Source organism: Rhinolophus ferrumequinum, chromosome 6, assembly GCF_004115265.2.
Source record: "Rhinolophus ferrumequinum isolate MPI-CBG mRhiFer1 chromosome 6, mRhiFer1_v1.p, whole genome shotgun sequence".
Taxonomy (NCBI): domain Eukaryota; kingdom Metazoa; phylum Chordata; class Mammalia; order Chiroptera; family Rhinolophidae; genus Rhinolophus; species Rhinolophus ferrumequinum.
Window position 1 is genome coordinate 25,043,496 of NC_046289.1, and position 14,233 is coordinate 25,057,728.

Here is a 14,233-nt window from a genome sequence, read left to right on the forward strand (position 1 = left end):
GGTTTACCACCTTGATAAGGTTATGGAAAATGAGGGCTTATATTATTACACCCAGTGGTCTGCTTACATTTCTCATTTCTCTAACAACTCCTCTTTATCAAACCAGCAGACTCTTGAGCATTGGGAAGGTGTTTTTTTTCTCTTAAGGCTGAAGGATACTTGCTGAAAAGGTTCGTCACTCCTTTTGCTGGAGTAAATATTACCCGTTTGGATTAGGAGCTTTGATCCTGGGGCTCTTGTGTTCTGAGAGCAGCGGCCCTGTGCCTCCATCTGGACCTCTAGTCTGGTATCCCGTAGTCTCTCTCCTCCCCAGGTCTCGTTCCTCCTGGCCTTATTCTTTATAAGGACTGCAGTGTTCTTTCAACTATAAACAGGAATTATGGATGGATGACGTTTGACCAATAATTCTTTTTTTAAATAACAGCTTTATTGAGATGTAATTCCCACACCATATAGTTCACTCTGTTCAAGTGTACAATTCAATGTTTTTAGTATATTCATAAAGTTGTGCAACCCTTACCACTATCTAATTCCAGAACAGTTTCATGACCCAAATAGAAACCCTGTCTGTGCCCATTAGCAGTAACTCCCTAGTCTCCTCTGCCCCCAGCCTCTGGCAACCACTAAATATACTTTCTGTCTCTATGGATTTGCCTGTTGTGGACATTTCATATAAGTGGAGTCATAGAATATGTAGCATTTTGTGACTGGCCTCTTTCACTTAGCATAACGTTTTCAAAGTTCATCCATGTTGTAGCATATATTAGTATTTTACTCCTTTTTATGGTTGAATAATATTCCATTGTATGCATATACCACATTTTGTTTATCTGTTTATCAGTTAATGGACATGTGGATTGTTTCCACTTTTTGGTTATTATGAATAATACTGCTCTGAACATTCATGTTTAGGTTTTATGTAGACATATATATGTTTTCAATTTTCCTGGGTCTATACCTAGGAGTGGAATTCTGAGACGTATGGTAACTCTATGTTTAACTTTTTGAGAAATTTCAACACTGTTTTTTTCCAGAGTGGCTGTGCCATTTTATGTTCATACCAGCAATGTATGAGAATTGCAGTTTCTCCACATCTCACCAATACTTGTTATCTTTTTGATCATAGCCATCCTAGTGGGTGTGAAGTGCTGTCTCATGGTGGTTTTGATTTGCATTCCCCAATGCTAATGATGTTGAGCAAATTTTCATGTGCTTAATGGCCATTTATATATCTTCTTTTATCTATTATTATTATTATTATTGCTTAATATTTAATTAGGTTACTTCTTTAAAATATGTAATTTAGGTTATTTTTTTCCCCTTGTTGAGTTTTTTTATATACCCTGGACACTAGTCTGTTATCAAATACAGAATTGACAAATATTTTCTCCTGTCCTTTCGGTTGTCTTTTTACCATCTTGATGGTGTCCTTTGTAGAATGATAGTTTTCGATTTTGATGACGTCCATTTTGTCTGTTTTTTTGTTGTATTTCTTTTGGTGTCACACTTAAACTATTGCCTAATCCAAGGTCAAAAGATTTGCTCCTGAGTCATCTTCTGAGACTTGTAATTTTTGTTTTTTCATGACCACTAAGTTCTTGTACTGACTGAGGCTTTAAAGTTTCCTGTTAGGTATTTGCTAGGGGTAAATGCTGGGCGGGAAGCTGTTATCCTGAGGCTTCTTTTCCTTGCCCCCCTGACAAGTCAAAGACCTTGACTCTGGGAAGCACTTGTTCTTCTTGCACATGTTTTTAGATATTTTGCCATTTCTCTATTTCATTTTTTTTCTTAAGGTAACGAATGAAGAGGACTTTATTAGGAAATTGGACTGCAAACCTGATCAGCATCTGAAGGTGGTTTCCATTTTTGGAAATACTGGTGATGGAAAGTCTCATACCCTCAATCACACTTTCTTTTATGGCCGGGAAGTCTTCAAAACCTCCCCAGCCCAGGAGTCCTGTACTGTGGGAGTGTGGGCAGCGTATGACCCAGTCCACAAAGTAGCAGTGATAGACACGGAAGGGCTTTTGGGGGCTACAGTGAATCTAAGCCAGAGAACACGGCTGCTGCTTAAGGTCCTGGCCATCTCAGACCTCGTCATCTATCGAACTCATGCCGACCGGCTGCATAATGACCTCTTCAAGTTCCTTGGGGACGCCTCAGAAGCTTATCTGAAGCACTTCACTAAGGAGCTCAAGGCAACCACTGCCCGCTGTGGCCTGGATGTCCCTTTGTCCACCCTGGGCCCGGCTGTTGTCATTTTCCATGAGACTGTGCACACTCAACTACTGGGCTCTGGTGAGTAGACGGGGTACTGTCACAGATTGACTGTTCTCGGTACAGGAGGCAGCCGTTAGAGTGTAGTAGCAATTTGGTGGTGGTGGATTGCCCAGAAAAGTTTCTGTTTGGGCAAGACATAAGGAAGTGTTTCCAGAAAGACGGAGTGAATCAGTCATGTCAAAATTTGCTTCTGGTCAGGATGAGAATTGAGAATTGCTGCGTGGCTTTGGCAAAATAGAGGTCCTTAGTAATGGAACTGATGAGAGTGGGATCGAGAGAGAATAAGAGAAGAATAAAGCTACCTTCAACTATTTCAAAAAGTTCTATAAAGGGGAGCAGACAAATGAAATGATAGCTGCAGGCTGATATAGGATTTCACCGAATTTTCACTTTTTAAAATAAGTTTTGGGTTTTTTTTCTTTGTTTTTGTTTTTTTTATTGGGAAATATTGGGGAACAGTGTGTTCCTCCAGGGCCCATCAGTTTCAAGTCGTTGTCCTTCAATCTAGTTGTTGAGGGCGCAGCTCAGCTCCAAGTCCAGTTGCCGTTTTTGATTTTAGTTACAGGGCGTGCATGCAGCCCACCATCCCATGCGGGAATTGAACCTGCAGCCCTGTTGTTAAGAACTCGCGCTCTAACCAACTGAGCTATCTGGCCAACCCGGAATTCTCACTTTTTAACATTTAAGGTGTGAGGTATTGCATATATTTATGTACCGGTAGGAATGATTCACTGGAAAAGGATCAGTGCAGATGGAAGAGAGCAAGAACGTTGGAGCGATACACAAGTGAAGGGTTGGCCTTGGTTAGGAGTGTGGACAGTTTATCTATAACAACAGGACAGGAGGTAGAGTATGTGGGCAGGGCTGCAGGTAAATAGGTACGTGTGTGTGTATGTGTGCAAGTTGTTTTACTGTTTCTATTAGAAAAATAGGAAGCAGGGCGGCTGGGTGGCTCAGTTGGTTAGAGCGCGAGCTCTGAACAACAGGGTTGCCAGTTCAGTTCCCACATGGGCCAGTGAGCTGCACCCTCCACAACTAGATTGAAGACAACGAGCTACCTCTGAGCTTCTGGAGGGGCAGCCGGATGGCTCACTTGGTTAGAGTGCGAGCTCTCAACAAGGTTGCCGGTTCAATTCTCACATGGGATGGTGGGCTGTGCCCCCTCAACTAAAGATTGAAAACGGCAACTAGACTTGGAGCTGAGCTGTGCTCTCCACAACTAGATTGAAGGACAATGACTTAAAGCTGATGGGCCCTGGAGAAGCACACTGTTCCCAAATATTCCTCAATAAAATTTATAAAACAAAAAAAAGAAAAATAGGAAGCAAGGTCACCACCTGAGAGAGGATGAGGGAGCAGACATAACAACAGTAATTAAGTGCAGGTGGGGACAGTAGTGCTGGCCCCTAAAGCAGTTACCCTGTTTACCTGTTCATTGAGTTAACAGAGTTTAGCAAGCGCACAGTGTCATGGCTGAGCTCGGGGGTACCGAGCTGGGGGAAAAAAACAGAAACACTTCCTACCCTTGAAGAAATCACGGTCTAGTTGGGGAGACCACAGGTATTCTGTTCTTTGGTAGATGTGGGCACTGGAGCTATGAGTGTGGAAGAGGACACTTGACACACTTCCTGATGCGATGTAGGGAAGAGAAAGCGGCATTTGAACTGCAGAGACTTGGCTGGAGGAGGGGATGAGGGATGCTCCAGAAAGAGCAAAGCCTTGCTGATTTGAAGGAGCAGTTGTGTCCAGGGAGCTGCCAGGTCGTTCTGTTGCTTCCTAAATTTCATTCTCACCCCCTTCAGTGCATCCTCCACACAGCATCCAGAGTGATCTTTTTAAAAGCTTAATTTATAATTTAGATCATGTTAGCCTCCTGCTTACAATCTGTCAGTGTCTTTCCACTTAATCAAAATAAAATCCAAACTCCTAATTGTGGTGTGCCCACTCCAACTCCTGCCTGCGTCTCTGAACTCCTCTGATTGTCATCCTCCGGCCGCTTCCCCTCCCGCTTCATGCACGCGCACTCCCTCCACTAGCCACATCAGCCTTTTCTCTGTTCCCACCTCTGCGTGTGCTACTCGTCTGCCTGGAACACTCTTCGCTCAGCTAGCCATCCTTTTTTCAGATTCAACTCTGCTCTCATCCCCTTGGAGCCTTTCCTGACTGTCCCCTGTGAAGTTGTCCTTCCTGCACCCTAGGGGTTGTGCTCTTACTGCATCACCCTGGTCATTTGCATCAGGACACCTATCCCTTACTTGTTTTTAGTCTTCCCATTCAAATGGAAACTCTACACAGGCAGGAACCTTGCCTGTCTTATTCACTGCTGTATCGAAAGAGCCTGGCTGAGTACTTAACACACAGTAGGCTCTCATCAGATGTTTGCTGAATGAATAAATGAAGAGGCTCAGTGTGCCTGAAGCATAGGTTGTGTGGGAGGGAATGGTGGAGACACTTGGGAATCAGATCATGGATGGCTTTGACTCAGTTAAGTATGACAGCAGCCCCTGACCGATGTTAAGCAGGGAGTTACATGATCAGGTCTATGTTTTCAAAAGATCCCCCAGCCAGCTGTTGCAGGATGAACTGGAGAGGCATGCGTGGAGGCAGGGAGACCAGCCAGGAGGTGTCACGCGTCTAGGTGAGAAGTAATGGGGGCAGAGCAAGGGCAGTGGCAGTAGGAAGGAAGTGGATACACTGGGGCCATATCAAGGAGTTAGAACCTGAGGCAGCTGGGTCTGATGGGGTGAGAAATCTAAATGTTCTAGAATGGAAAAAGGAACTCATAGCAAATGACTATAAGTTAGGAAAGGAGGTTGGAAATGCTGACTTTAGGCTGATTCCTGGGATCAGCATTTTTTTTTTTTAATTGGGAAACAGCCAGGGTCATTGGTTACATATTGCTTTCACGCTACAGTGGCATAATTGACTCTTTTAAGGAGGGTGCAGCTCACAGTGGCCCATGCGGGTATCGAACCGGCAACCTTGGTGTTAGCAGCACCACGCTCCAATCAACTGAGCTAACTCGTCACCCTGCGATCAGCATTTTTATGCCACTTTGGATCTTTACCCCTTGGGTGAGGGGAAGGTTTACTTTTTTAGTTCAGGGTTTTGAAATAACCAGCTCTTAAAAACTAACTTGTTTTTTTTTTCATGCTTTGTGCCATGTACTATGCTAGGTGTTTTTGTTTTTTAAATAAATGCTAACTTACTGTATCTTTGTTATTCTGTCAATAGCAGTCATATTTTACAGATGAAGAAACTGAACTCAGAGAGCTTAAGTTATGTAACCGAGGAGGTTCCCACTAGTAAGTTGCAAAATTGGGATTCAAAACAAGGTCTTCTAAGTTCTAAATCCAGAGCTGTTTCTGGAATACCATTGCTGCTGCTTGAAACCTTGAGATGGAACTGAGGCAGCCAGAGTTCATGCAGGGTAGGAGCACAGGTGCCAGAATTGTGGGCAAACTGACAGATTTTCCTCCGTCTTAAAGACTTCCTGATTTTGTTTGATCCTGTTCCTTTTCTGGATAGAGGATAGCTAGTTAGGAGTTAGTAGGCAAATGGATTATCTCTGGTTTACATGTGAGCAGAAATGAGTTCCCATAATCGTTTGGGAGCAGGGATTATGTATGTCAAGGGACAAGCTGTGCGAGGAAGTTGGGGCATGTGAAGGTGGTCAGACTACCCCCAGGGTACGGCCTGCTCCTTCAAAACTTATTGCCACAGGAAGAACTCAAGAGGAGATGGGCTCAGGGATTAACTTTAGAATTGTGGCTACTTCTCTTTGATGACTTTACTTTTAAATTAAAACTAAAGCTGTATCTCCTGTGTTAATACGAGTGATTTTGTTATTGTTAAACATGAAAGGAAATTAAAACAAAAAGTCCTTGCAGCTTTTACCTCCAAAATATTTATTGAATCCATTTGGACTACCACTCCCCAAATTTCTAGATAATTGTTGGTGAAACTATGGGCAGACTAGTAGCCTCATACATTGGCAGTTTGTTCATGACTTCACCAGCCTACGACCAGCATTTTCAAAGTAGCTATTTATTTTAAATTTTCATTAGTAGTGACTGGTGAAATATGTCCACAGGATGGAAGACTATGATGCTGTTATAAAGAGCAAGGGACTTCTCAGTGTATCAGGACAAGGACAGATACTTATAGTATGTTATTAAGTGATAAAAGCAAGTTGTGTATGTGTGTTGGTAAGTGTAAGGAAAAAAGTCTGAAAGGGTAAACATTATAGTTACTTTTGGGAAGTAGGAGGGAGCAGAGGACATAACATTTCTTTCATTTTATGTTTTGGCATGTTTGGATTTTTTACAGTGAGCAGACTTTTTTTAAAAAAAAGACTCTTTGAAGTATAATGTACATACAGAAAAATGCACATTGTATCAAAAGCGTATAATGTGATGAATTTTCACAACCTGAACATATCCTTGAAATCAGTACCAGAGCAAGACACACCAGCACCCACTTCATCGAAGCTCTGCTCAGGCTCCCTTCTAGATGAGGGTAACCTGAATTCTCACAGCATAGATTGCGTCTGCCTGCTTGTGTCCTTTATTATATGTATATGGAGTCAGACGATGTATTACTTTTTTTATTTTGAGAAAGGTCACTCTTCAGGTACCTGTTTCTGTTTGTCCAGATCACCCCTCAGAGGTGCCAGAGAAGCTCATCCAGGACCGGTTCCGGAAGCTGGGCCGCTTCCCTGAAGCCTTCAGTTCCATTCACTACAAGGGAACGAGGACTTACAACCCTCCCACAGACTTCTCTGGGCTTCGGCGTGCTTTGGAGCAGCAACTAGAGAACAACACCACCCGTTCACCCCGGCACCCAGGGGTCATCTTCAAAGCCCTGAAGGTCAGTTGGCTCCTGCCCCGAGTGCTGCTCCTTGGGGTACCAGTTGGTGGTGAGAACTCTCAGTTCTCCAGATTTTGTTGGTGCTGGTGATTGAAAACCTGGGCTGGAAGGAGAGAGGGGTTACGAGAAAAGGAAACACAGGAGTGCACTTTGCACCTGTTGAATGTCCTCGTCTTGCTTGCTAGGGGCACGAGTGCAGAGGAATCTTGGATGATAGTTAAAAAGTGACACGTCCTCATCTCAGAGAAAAAGTAGGCTTTTAGGGAACAGAAAAAAGCCTTCGTTTCTGGGTGGTGTGGCTGACCTCGTGTTGAACTCAGTTACGTGGACAGCCTTTGTGCTTTTCTTTAAAAGGATTCACCTTTTTCTTGTTTTTTATAACTTAAATTAATTTATTCAAGAGGGCAATATTTTGTAATCACTATAAACAGAAAACTAGTATCACAGGTAGAAATTAGGCCAACACACACACACACAAACCAGATACACGATACCAATAGTTGCTGTTTCTTAGGTACCAAAGTTCAGAGGACTACATATGGATTTGTTCATTTAATCCTCACACCAACTCTATGAGCTAAGTACGGTTACCGTCCTTACTTTGAAGGTGAGCAAACCGAGGCACAGAGAGATGAAGTAATTGGTTACACATAGTTCCTGAGTGGCAGCAGGCATAAACCCTAGCTGTTTTACTCTAAAGTTCCTTATTATAACCAGGAAGACTCTCCTGCCTCTCGACAAATAAAATACTATATTCCTCACTAGAGACCGTTGCTCATGGTAAGTTCTGAGACTGGGGTTTGTTTTATCTTTATTTACAAGGGAGATTAGCAGCCAGTGTTTGCAAGATGATAAAGATACACTGTCACCCAAGTGAGACTTTCCCTTTAACAGAATCTGAAATTTTGAAAAAGAATTGAAAAGGAAATAATTTCTATTGTGGAATTTGATGTTATGCAGTGTATCACCTACAGTCATGTCGTGTGCCACCTAAAATTCATCTTGTATACGCCATTGATGTGAGGCACACCTTTTGGGAAACCTCTCTAAGCATTGTATCTTTGTTCCTGACAATCAGGCCAATTGTTTCTCTCGTGTATCCCAGCATTGGTATCTGTGTACTGTTTCGATAATACAGTAAAATCCTGTTAAAACGTACCTTGCTGTTGCACAGTTTCTCCTGTCCTGATGGATGGTGCTTGCTTTTTTTGTAACAGACCCTGCCACCTGGGTGGGCTGCTAGCACTTCAACCATGACAGGTTCGGTGTGACCCATGTGGGGTCCTTCTTTATCACACAGCATCTTAGGCCGCACAGGTATCTGGTAGGTGGAGATTGCTGCTGTACTAGCTAATATCAGCTCACTTCTACGCTGGTAGCTACTCTACCCTCCTTACATTATTATGGCTGTCAACAGGCAAGAAAGCACCAGAACAGTGGCAGTGGGGGGAACAGATAGGATCATTGAAAACTATGACTTGAAATATTACTGGTTATTGAAAATTGTCGTTTTAGAATTGGTGAGGTAGTCTCAACGAAATTTTGAAGTCTTATCACACGTGCATTGGTCAAAGCATTCCCCGGGCCTAGTAAAAGCTGGGAAAAGTTTTCCCATAAGAAATTTAAAAGTTGTTCATATCCTTATGGGAGCAAGAATTTTAATTTTAGGACAATTTCTTCAGTGATTCATTTATATTGCATTTGTCTAAAGTCATGTCCTCTGGCTTACATCAGGAATACATGTTAAGTGTAGAAAGTGTTGGCTGCACAGTAGAGTACAACACTGGAAACAAAAGCTACCCATACTCCCTCCACCCAGGGGTAATCATTGTTAACACTTGACTGCGTGCCCTTGTAGTATGTGTTTTGTGTATTAAAAAAATATATAGCCCGTCATATTATAGATGTACATTTGTAATCCTTTCCCCATGTAATATCATAAACATTGTACTGTATTTTTTTATAGTTTTGATAGTTGCACAATATTTCATGTGCAGTGAGATATACCAGACTAACAGTTGTTGGACAAGAGATTCTTAGTAAATTGTCTCTAATATGAATAACACCACAACTAAATATAAAAGCTCTTTCTATACTTGAAATTATTTTTCTAGGTTATATTTCGTTGAAGTAGAAGATTGTGTCAAAAAGGGTGTGTGTGTGTGTGTGTGTGTGTGTGTGTAAATATAAACAGTGAACATCTATCGCATTTCTGTCATTTCACAGTTGGATATATATAATGAAATCTAATTTTAAACATTTTTGCCTATTTGGTATCTTTTTTCTATTTTGCTTATTTTTAGTATTTCAAGGATTTTACTTCCACACAATCTTTTTTTTGTTTTTGTTTTTTTGTTTAAATGCTCCATTTATTTAAATTATATCTCTAAAAAGCAAAACTTTAAAAACTGTTTTTTTTAAGGTGTCCACACAATCTTGTATCTTTACTATGTACTTCTTTATTTTACCATTCTTTATAATGAATTCATCCAGTCGATCCCTGTGAATACTGCTTTTTGTGCACACTTCTGTGTTATGGCTACAGGCTTAGGACAGAGGCACGGGAAGGAGGCAGGGCTTTTGAGGCACTGCTGGGGGAGGAGGACCTGGAGAGAGGACAGGGAAATGTTGACCAGAAGATTGGAGCTAGAGATCTGAGGATGCCCTGAGGGTTACGGGGTAGAGGCTGGGACTGGAATAGATTGGAAGGAAGGGATAGGAAGGGAGGGTTTGGCATAAAGCGAGGCAGGCCGTGGTTTACACAGGAACAAACACTGGGCATATGCTTAATCCGTAGAGTTTAAAAGGTTTGCAGTGAGGCACAATGCAAACAATTAGTGAATCTGGGTAAATGGTATATGAGGGTTTCTTGGATTATTCTTGCAACTTTTCTCCTAAAATAATTATATATCAAAATGTTTGAAATTATATATCAAAAAGTTTGAAATTATATATCAAAATGAAAAGTTACTACTCCCCACTCCCAAAAAAAAGCAACCCAGAGTTTGTGGTTTTTGCATAATGGTTGCTGTAGTCTGGAAGTTCGTGTCTTCCCAAAATTCACATGGTGAAATCTTAATGCCCAGTGTGATGGTATTAGGAGGGACGTTGGAGGTGATTGGCACACGAAGATGGAGCCCTCATAAATGAGATTAATGCCCTTATGAAAAAAGCCCCAGGGAGCTCCTAGACCCTTCCACCAAGTGAGGACACAGTGAGAAGTCACCAGAAAGTGGGTTCTCTATCTATGAAGCCACTATCTGTGAACCAGAAAATGGGTTCTCACCAGAACCTGACCATGATGGCACCCAAATCTTGGATTTCCAGCCTCCGAACTGTGAGAAATAAATTTCTGTTAAACTACCCAGTCCCTGTGGGTTCCCCCTCCCCTTTCTTCTGCCTCCCCCCGTCCCCACTCCAGTTCAAGCCATTGTTTCTCAGTCTAGTTGTGTAGGACACAGCTGCCTGGCCCATGCTGGTATTATGAGCCTTTCGCTCCCCCCGGCTGAGACATTTGGTCGCCATTCGTGGGTCGGCCACTCACAACAGCTCATGGCAGCTCTTGCCAGCTGCTGGCCGCTCAGGATGGCTGCCGGCCACTCACCAGCACTCAGCAGCCCGTGGCAGCTCATGGCAGCTTATGCCAACCTCCGGCTCCTCACGGCAGCCCAGCTCCAGGGAGAGTTGTTCACAATCTTAGCTGTAGAAGGCGCAGCTCACTGGCCCATGTGGGAATCGAACCAGTGACCTCAGCGATAAAAGCACGGTATTTTGTTACAGCAGCCTGAATCGACTAAGACAGTGGTTAAAAGCTTGGGTGCTGGAGTCAGGCTTGTGTCGAAATCCCAGTTTTGCTTTCCAGCTGCTTGGTCTTGGGAAATTAGTTTATTTGTTCATTCATTGGACAAATAGATGAGTACATTATGTGCCAGGTAGTTTGAGGTGCTGGCAATACAGTGGAGTACAAGATGGACAATAATCTTTGCCCTTTTAGTCCTTCAAACCTTTGCCTCATCTGTACAGTTGTGTAGGACAGGGGTAATAATAGACGGTTCCTAATGAATTTAAGGTAGGGATTCAATGAGAACAACGTACTTTAAGGAACAAAGGACTTCATATATGGTAAATGTTCAATAAGTGTTAACTATTGTGGATAATATTAAGGAAAAATGTGAAAAGTGATTATATTTGAATAATTCATGAAATACATACTTCATAATTCATGAACTAAATACAGTTAGGATTTGAGGTTATAGTGTATGTAGATGTACTGGCTAATGGCCTTGTTATGGCTCAGAGGTAGTCAGAGTGGAAGATCACACCCAAGTATTGCAAACATTCTCCACAGAGGCTGAGTCTATGTTATGCAAAGGGCTGTCAATCCGATCAGTATGGCCTATAGCTGGGTTAATGCTTAAGTAAGACCTTCAGGGACACTGCGTGCTGTAAGCAGTCATTAGTGCTCAGGGATTTTACCTTAAGGAGGCTTGCATGGCCTACTCCAGGCAAGTTGATTAGGCACTTGTGAGAAAAAAATATTGTGTTTACCCGAAAAAAAGACCTTGCCGGACTATCAGCTCTAATGCGTCTTTTGGAGCAAACATTAATATAAGACCCAGTCTTCAATACAATTAATGTAATATAATTAATGTAATTAATATAATACAATATAAAATACTGGGTCTTATATTAATTTTGGGTCTTATATTAATTTTTACTCCAAAAGACCCATTAGAGCTGATTGTCCAGCTAGGTCTTATTTTCAGGGAAGCACGGTAGGAATCATGAAAGCTTTCTGATTAAAATAAGCCTGGTCAGCTGGAGTTCTGATGATTCTTGGTAACTGGTGTCCTCAGAGTTTCACCTGGTCTCTGTATTTTCCGTTCTCTGAGGTAGGGGCTGTGCTGTACTGAGATGTGGGACCCACCGCTTCTGTCGGTGGGAAGGAGTTATCTGTTTAAGCATGGTTTAGACTCTCCCCAGGGAATTGTGGGGTTCTTGCAACTTACTCAAATCCTTGAAAAACTTGTTTTTGTCTTTTGTTGGTTGTTTTGTTTTAATTCACTTTTTAAAATTAGTTGTTAATTCTCTGATTGTCACTCTAATAAAAAGCTACCTTTAAGATCCACATTAGGTCTAGTAGAGTTTTATTGCTGTTAAAATACACTCTAACTGAAGCCTTCATCATTCATAGCAGTGTATAATGTAACGGAGGCCTCGTCTTCTTCACTTATTTTATTTTGTTTTATGTTGTATTTATTTTTGCAAGTAGCCTTTTTTTGGAATCTTTTTTTGGAACAAGAGAGTGGGGATGGGCATAAACATTATCAATGCCAAATAACTTGTTTGGCTTCCTTTTTCTCCCATTTTCTTCTTTCTGTCTCCTTGGTATTCTTTACCTTGTCCAGTTCATCACTGACTCACCAAGTAAACACTTTGAGAAGGCTAGGGATGTGTTCTTTTTTTAAAAAATTTTAAAAACATTTATTTGTGTGTTTTTCCAGGACCCATCAGCTCCAACTACTCCAAGTCAAGTAGTTGTTTCAGTCTAGTAGAGGGCGCAGCTCACAGTGGCCCATGTAGGGATGGAGCCAGCAACCTTGGTGTTAAGAGCACTGTGCTCTAACTGGCCGCCCAATAGCACATTTTTGTAAAAGCAAAAAAAAAAAAAAAAAAAGGGCAAACTAAATGTGCAAAAAAATGGGTAAATGTTTGCATTTTATAATCCTTGCTACTTATTTAAAAAGATATTTGGGGTTATGATGTATGTATGTGCAGCTATATACTTTGTCTTTTTTCACGAAACATTGAAACCTAGCATTTTTTCCATGCCATTCAATGAAAACATGTTTTTAAAATATTAATAGGTGCACGCTTTTCGTTTATATGATGGATCACTTTTTACATGTAGTAATTCTGCGCTTCTTTTAATAGTGATTTCCATTATTTCTTATTACATTTTCCACCTATTTCCTTAGGATAGATTACAACTCCCGCTACTACTGCTGGCCAACCTGTATGGGGTGCTTACTAGATGCCATGTACTGTGCTCTGCACCGTACATGCATTAATCCATTTAACCCTCGTACCACCTCTATAAAGAAACGGAGGCACAGTGAGGTTAGTTAATTTGCCTGAGTTTACTCATCTAGTAAGTGGTGGAGCATTTGAACCAGGGAGTCTGGCTCCTAAGCCTGTGCTTTTACCTCTGTGCTATATTCCTTCTCAATAGTTACTCCACTTCTAAGAACGTCCAAGAGTGTGGTTGTCTTTAGAGTTTCCTGATACATATTGCTAGTTGCTTTTAGAAAGGGCATTCCCAATAGTTGTATTTGAGTGTTTGGTTATTTTAATTGAAAAAAAAAGTCATTTTTTGAGTTATAAAAGCAATGTGTGTTCATGATAAACAATTCAAATAGTACAGAAATGCGTATGGTACAAGTCCCTTTTTCTCCTCTCCCCCTCACTCTATGATAATCATTGTTAGTATTTCTTGTGTACGCTTCTAGCAATTTTCAGTGCTACATATGTGCATACATAAGTATATGTATCTGATGTGTATATTTTTCTCCCTACATAAATGGGATCATAGAGAAGTTAAATCCTCTTATACTTCCCCACATTCTCTTCTCATTCTGCAGATAACCATTCTAAGTAGTTTCTTCTATATGCTTCTAGAAATTTTCAGTGCTATATAAGTGCATGTTTATACACACACATGCATACACAAGTCTTTTTTCCTTCATAAATGAGATCATACCATTCATACTATTTACAATTTGCTTTTTTTCACTTAATTATGCATCTTGGTAATCTTTCCGTATTAGTACATGATATACATACCTCATTCTTTTTAATGCCATTGGTATACTTTTAAAACGTTATTAGCTGTATCTTATTTATGAGGTTCCACTTCATTGATGTAGCACTATTGGATTCAAAGGGAGCCCAAGTGCTACTTCTCATGTTCATTATTGAACAGGAAATGTGATTAATGAGAAAGGTTGAAGAGTTTGTAGAATGGGTATGTGTGAGGGAGAGATGGAGCTCGAGATCTGCAGTCACTTGCTGCTTTAGTGGCTTG

The 14,233-nt window shown here is 41.3% G+C and overlaps 1 protein-coding gene across 2 annotated transcripts in view; it reads left to right on the plus strand.

The window, feature by feature from the left end:
- The window catches only part of ZFYVE1 (zinc finger FYVE-type containing 1), a 49,694-nt gene that overhangs the window by 20,693 nt on the left and 14,768 nt on the right, over positions 1 to 14,233 (plus strand). For both annotated transcript variants that reach the window (XM_033107827.1, XM_033107828.1), the window contains 2 exons: positions 1,794 to 2,298; positions 6,935 to 7,149. In XM_033107827.1, the coding sequence (XP_032963718.1) occupies positions 1,794 to 2,298; positions 6,935 to 7,149 (720 nt within the window). The remainder of the gene's footprint in view (positions 1 to 1,793; positions 2,299 to 6,934; positions 7,150 to 14,233) is intronic.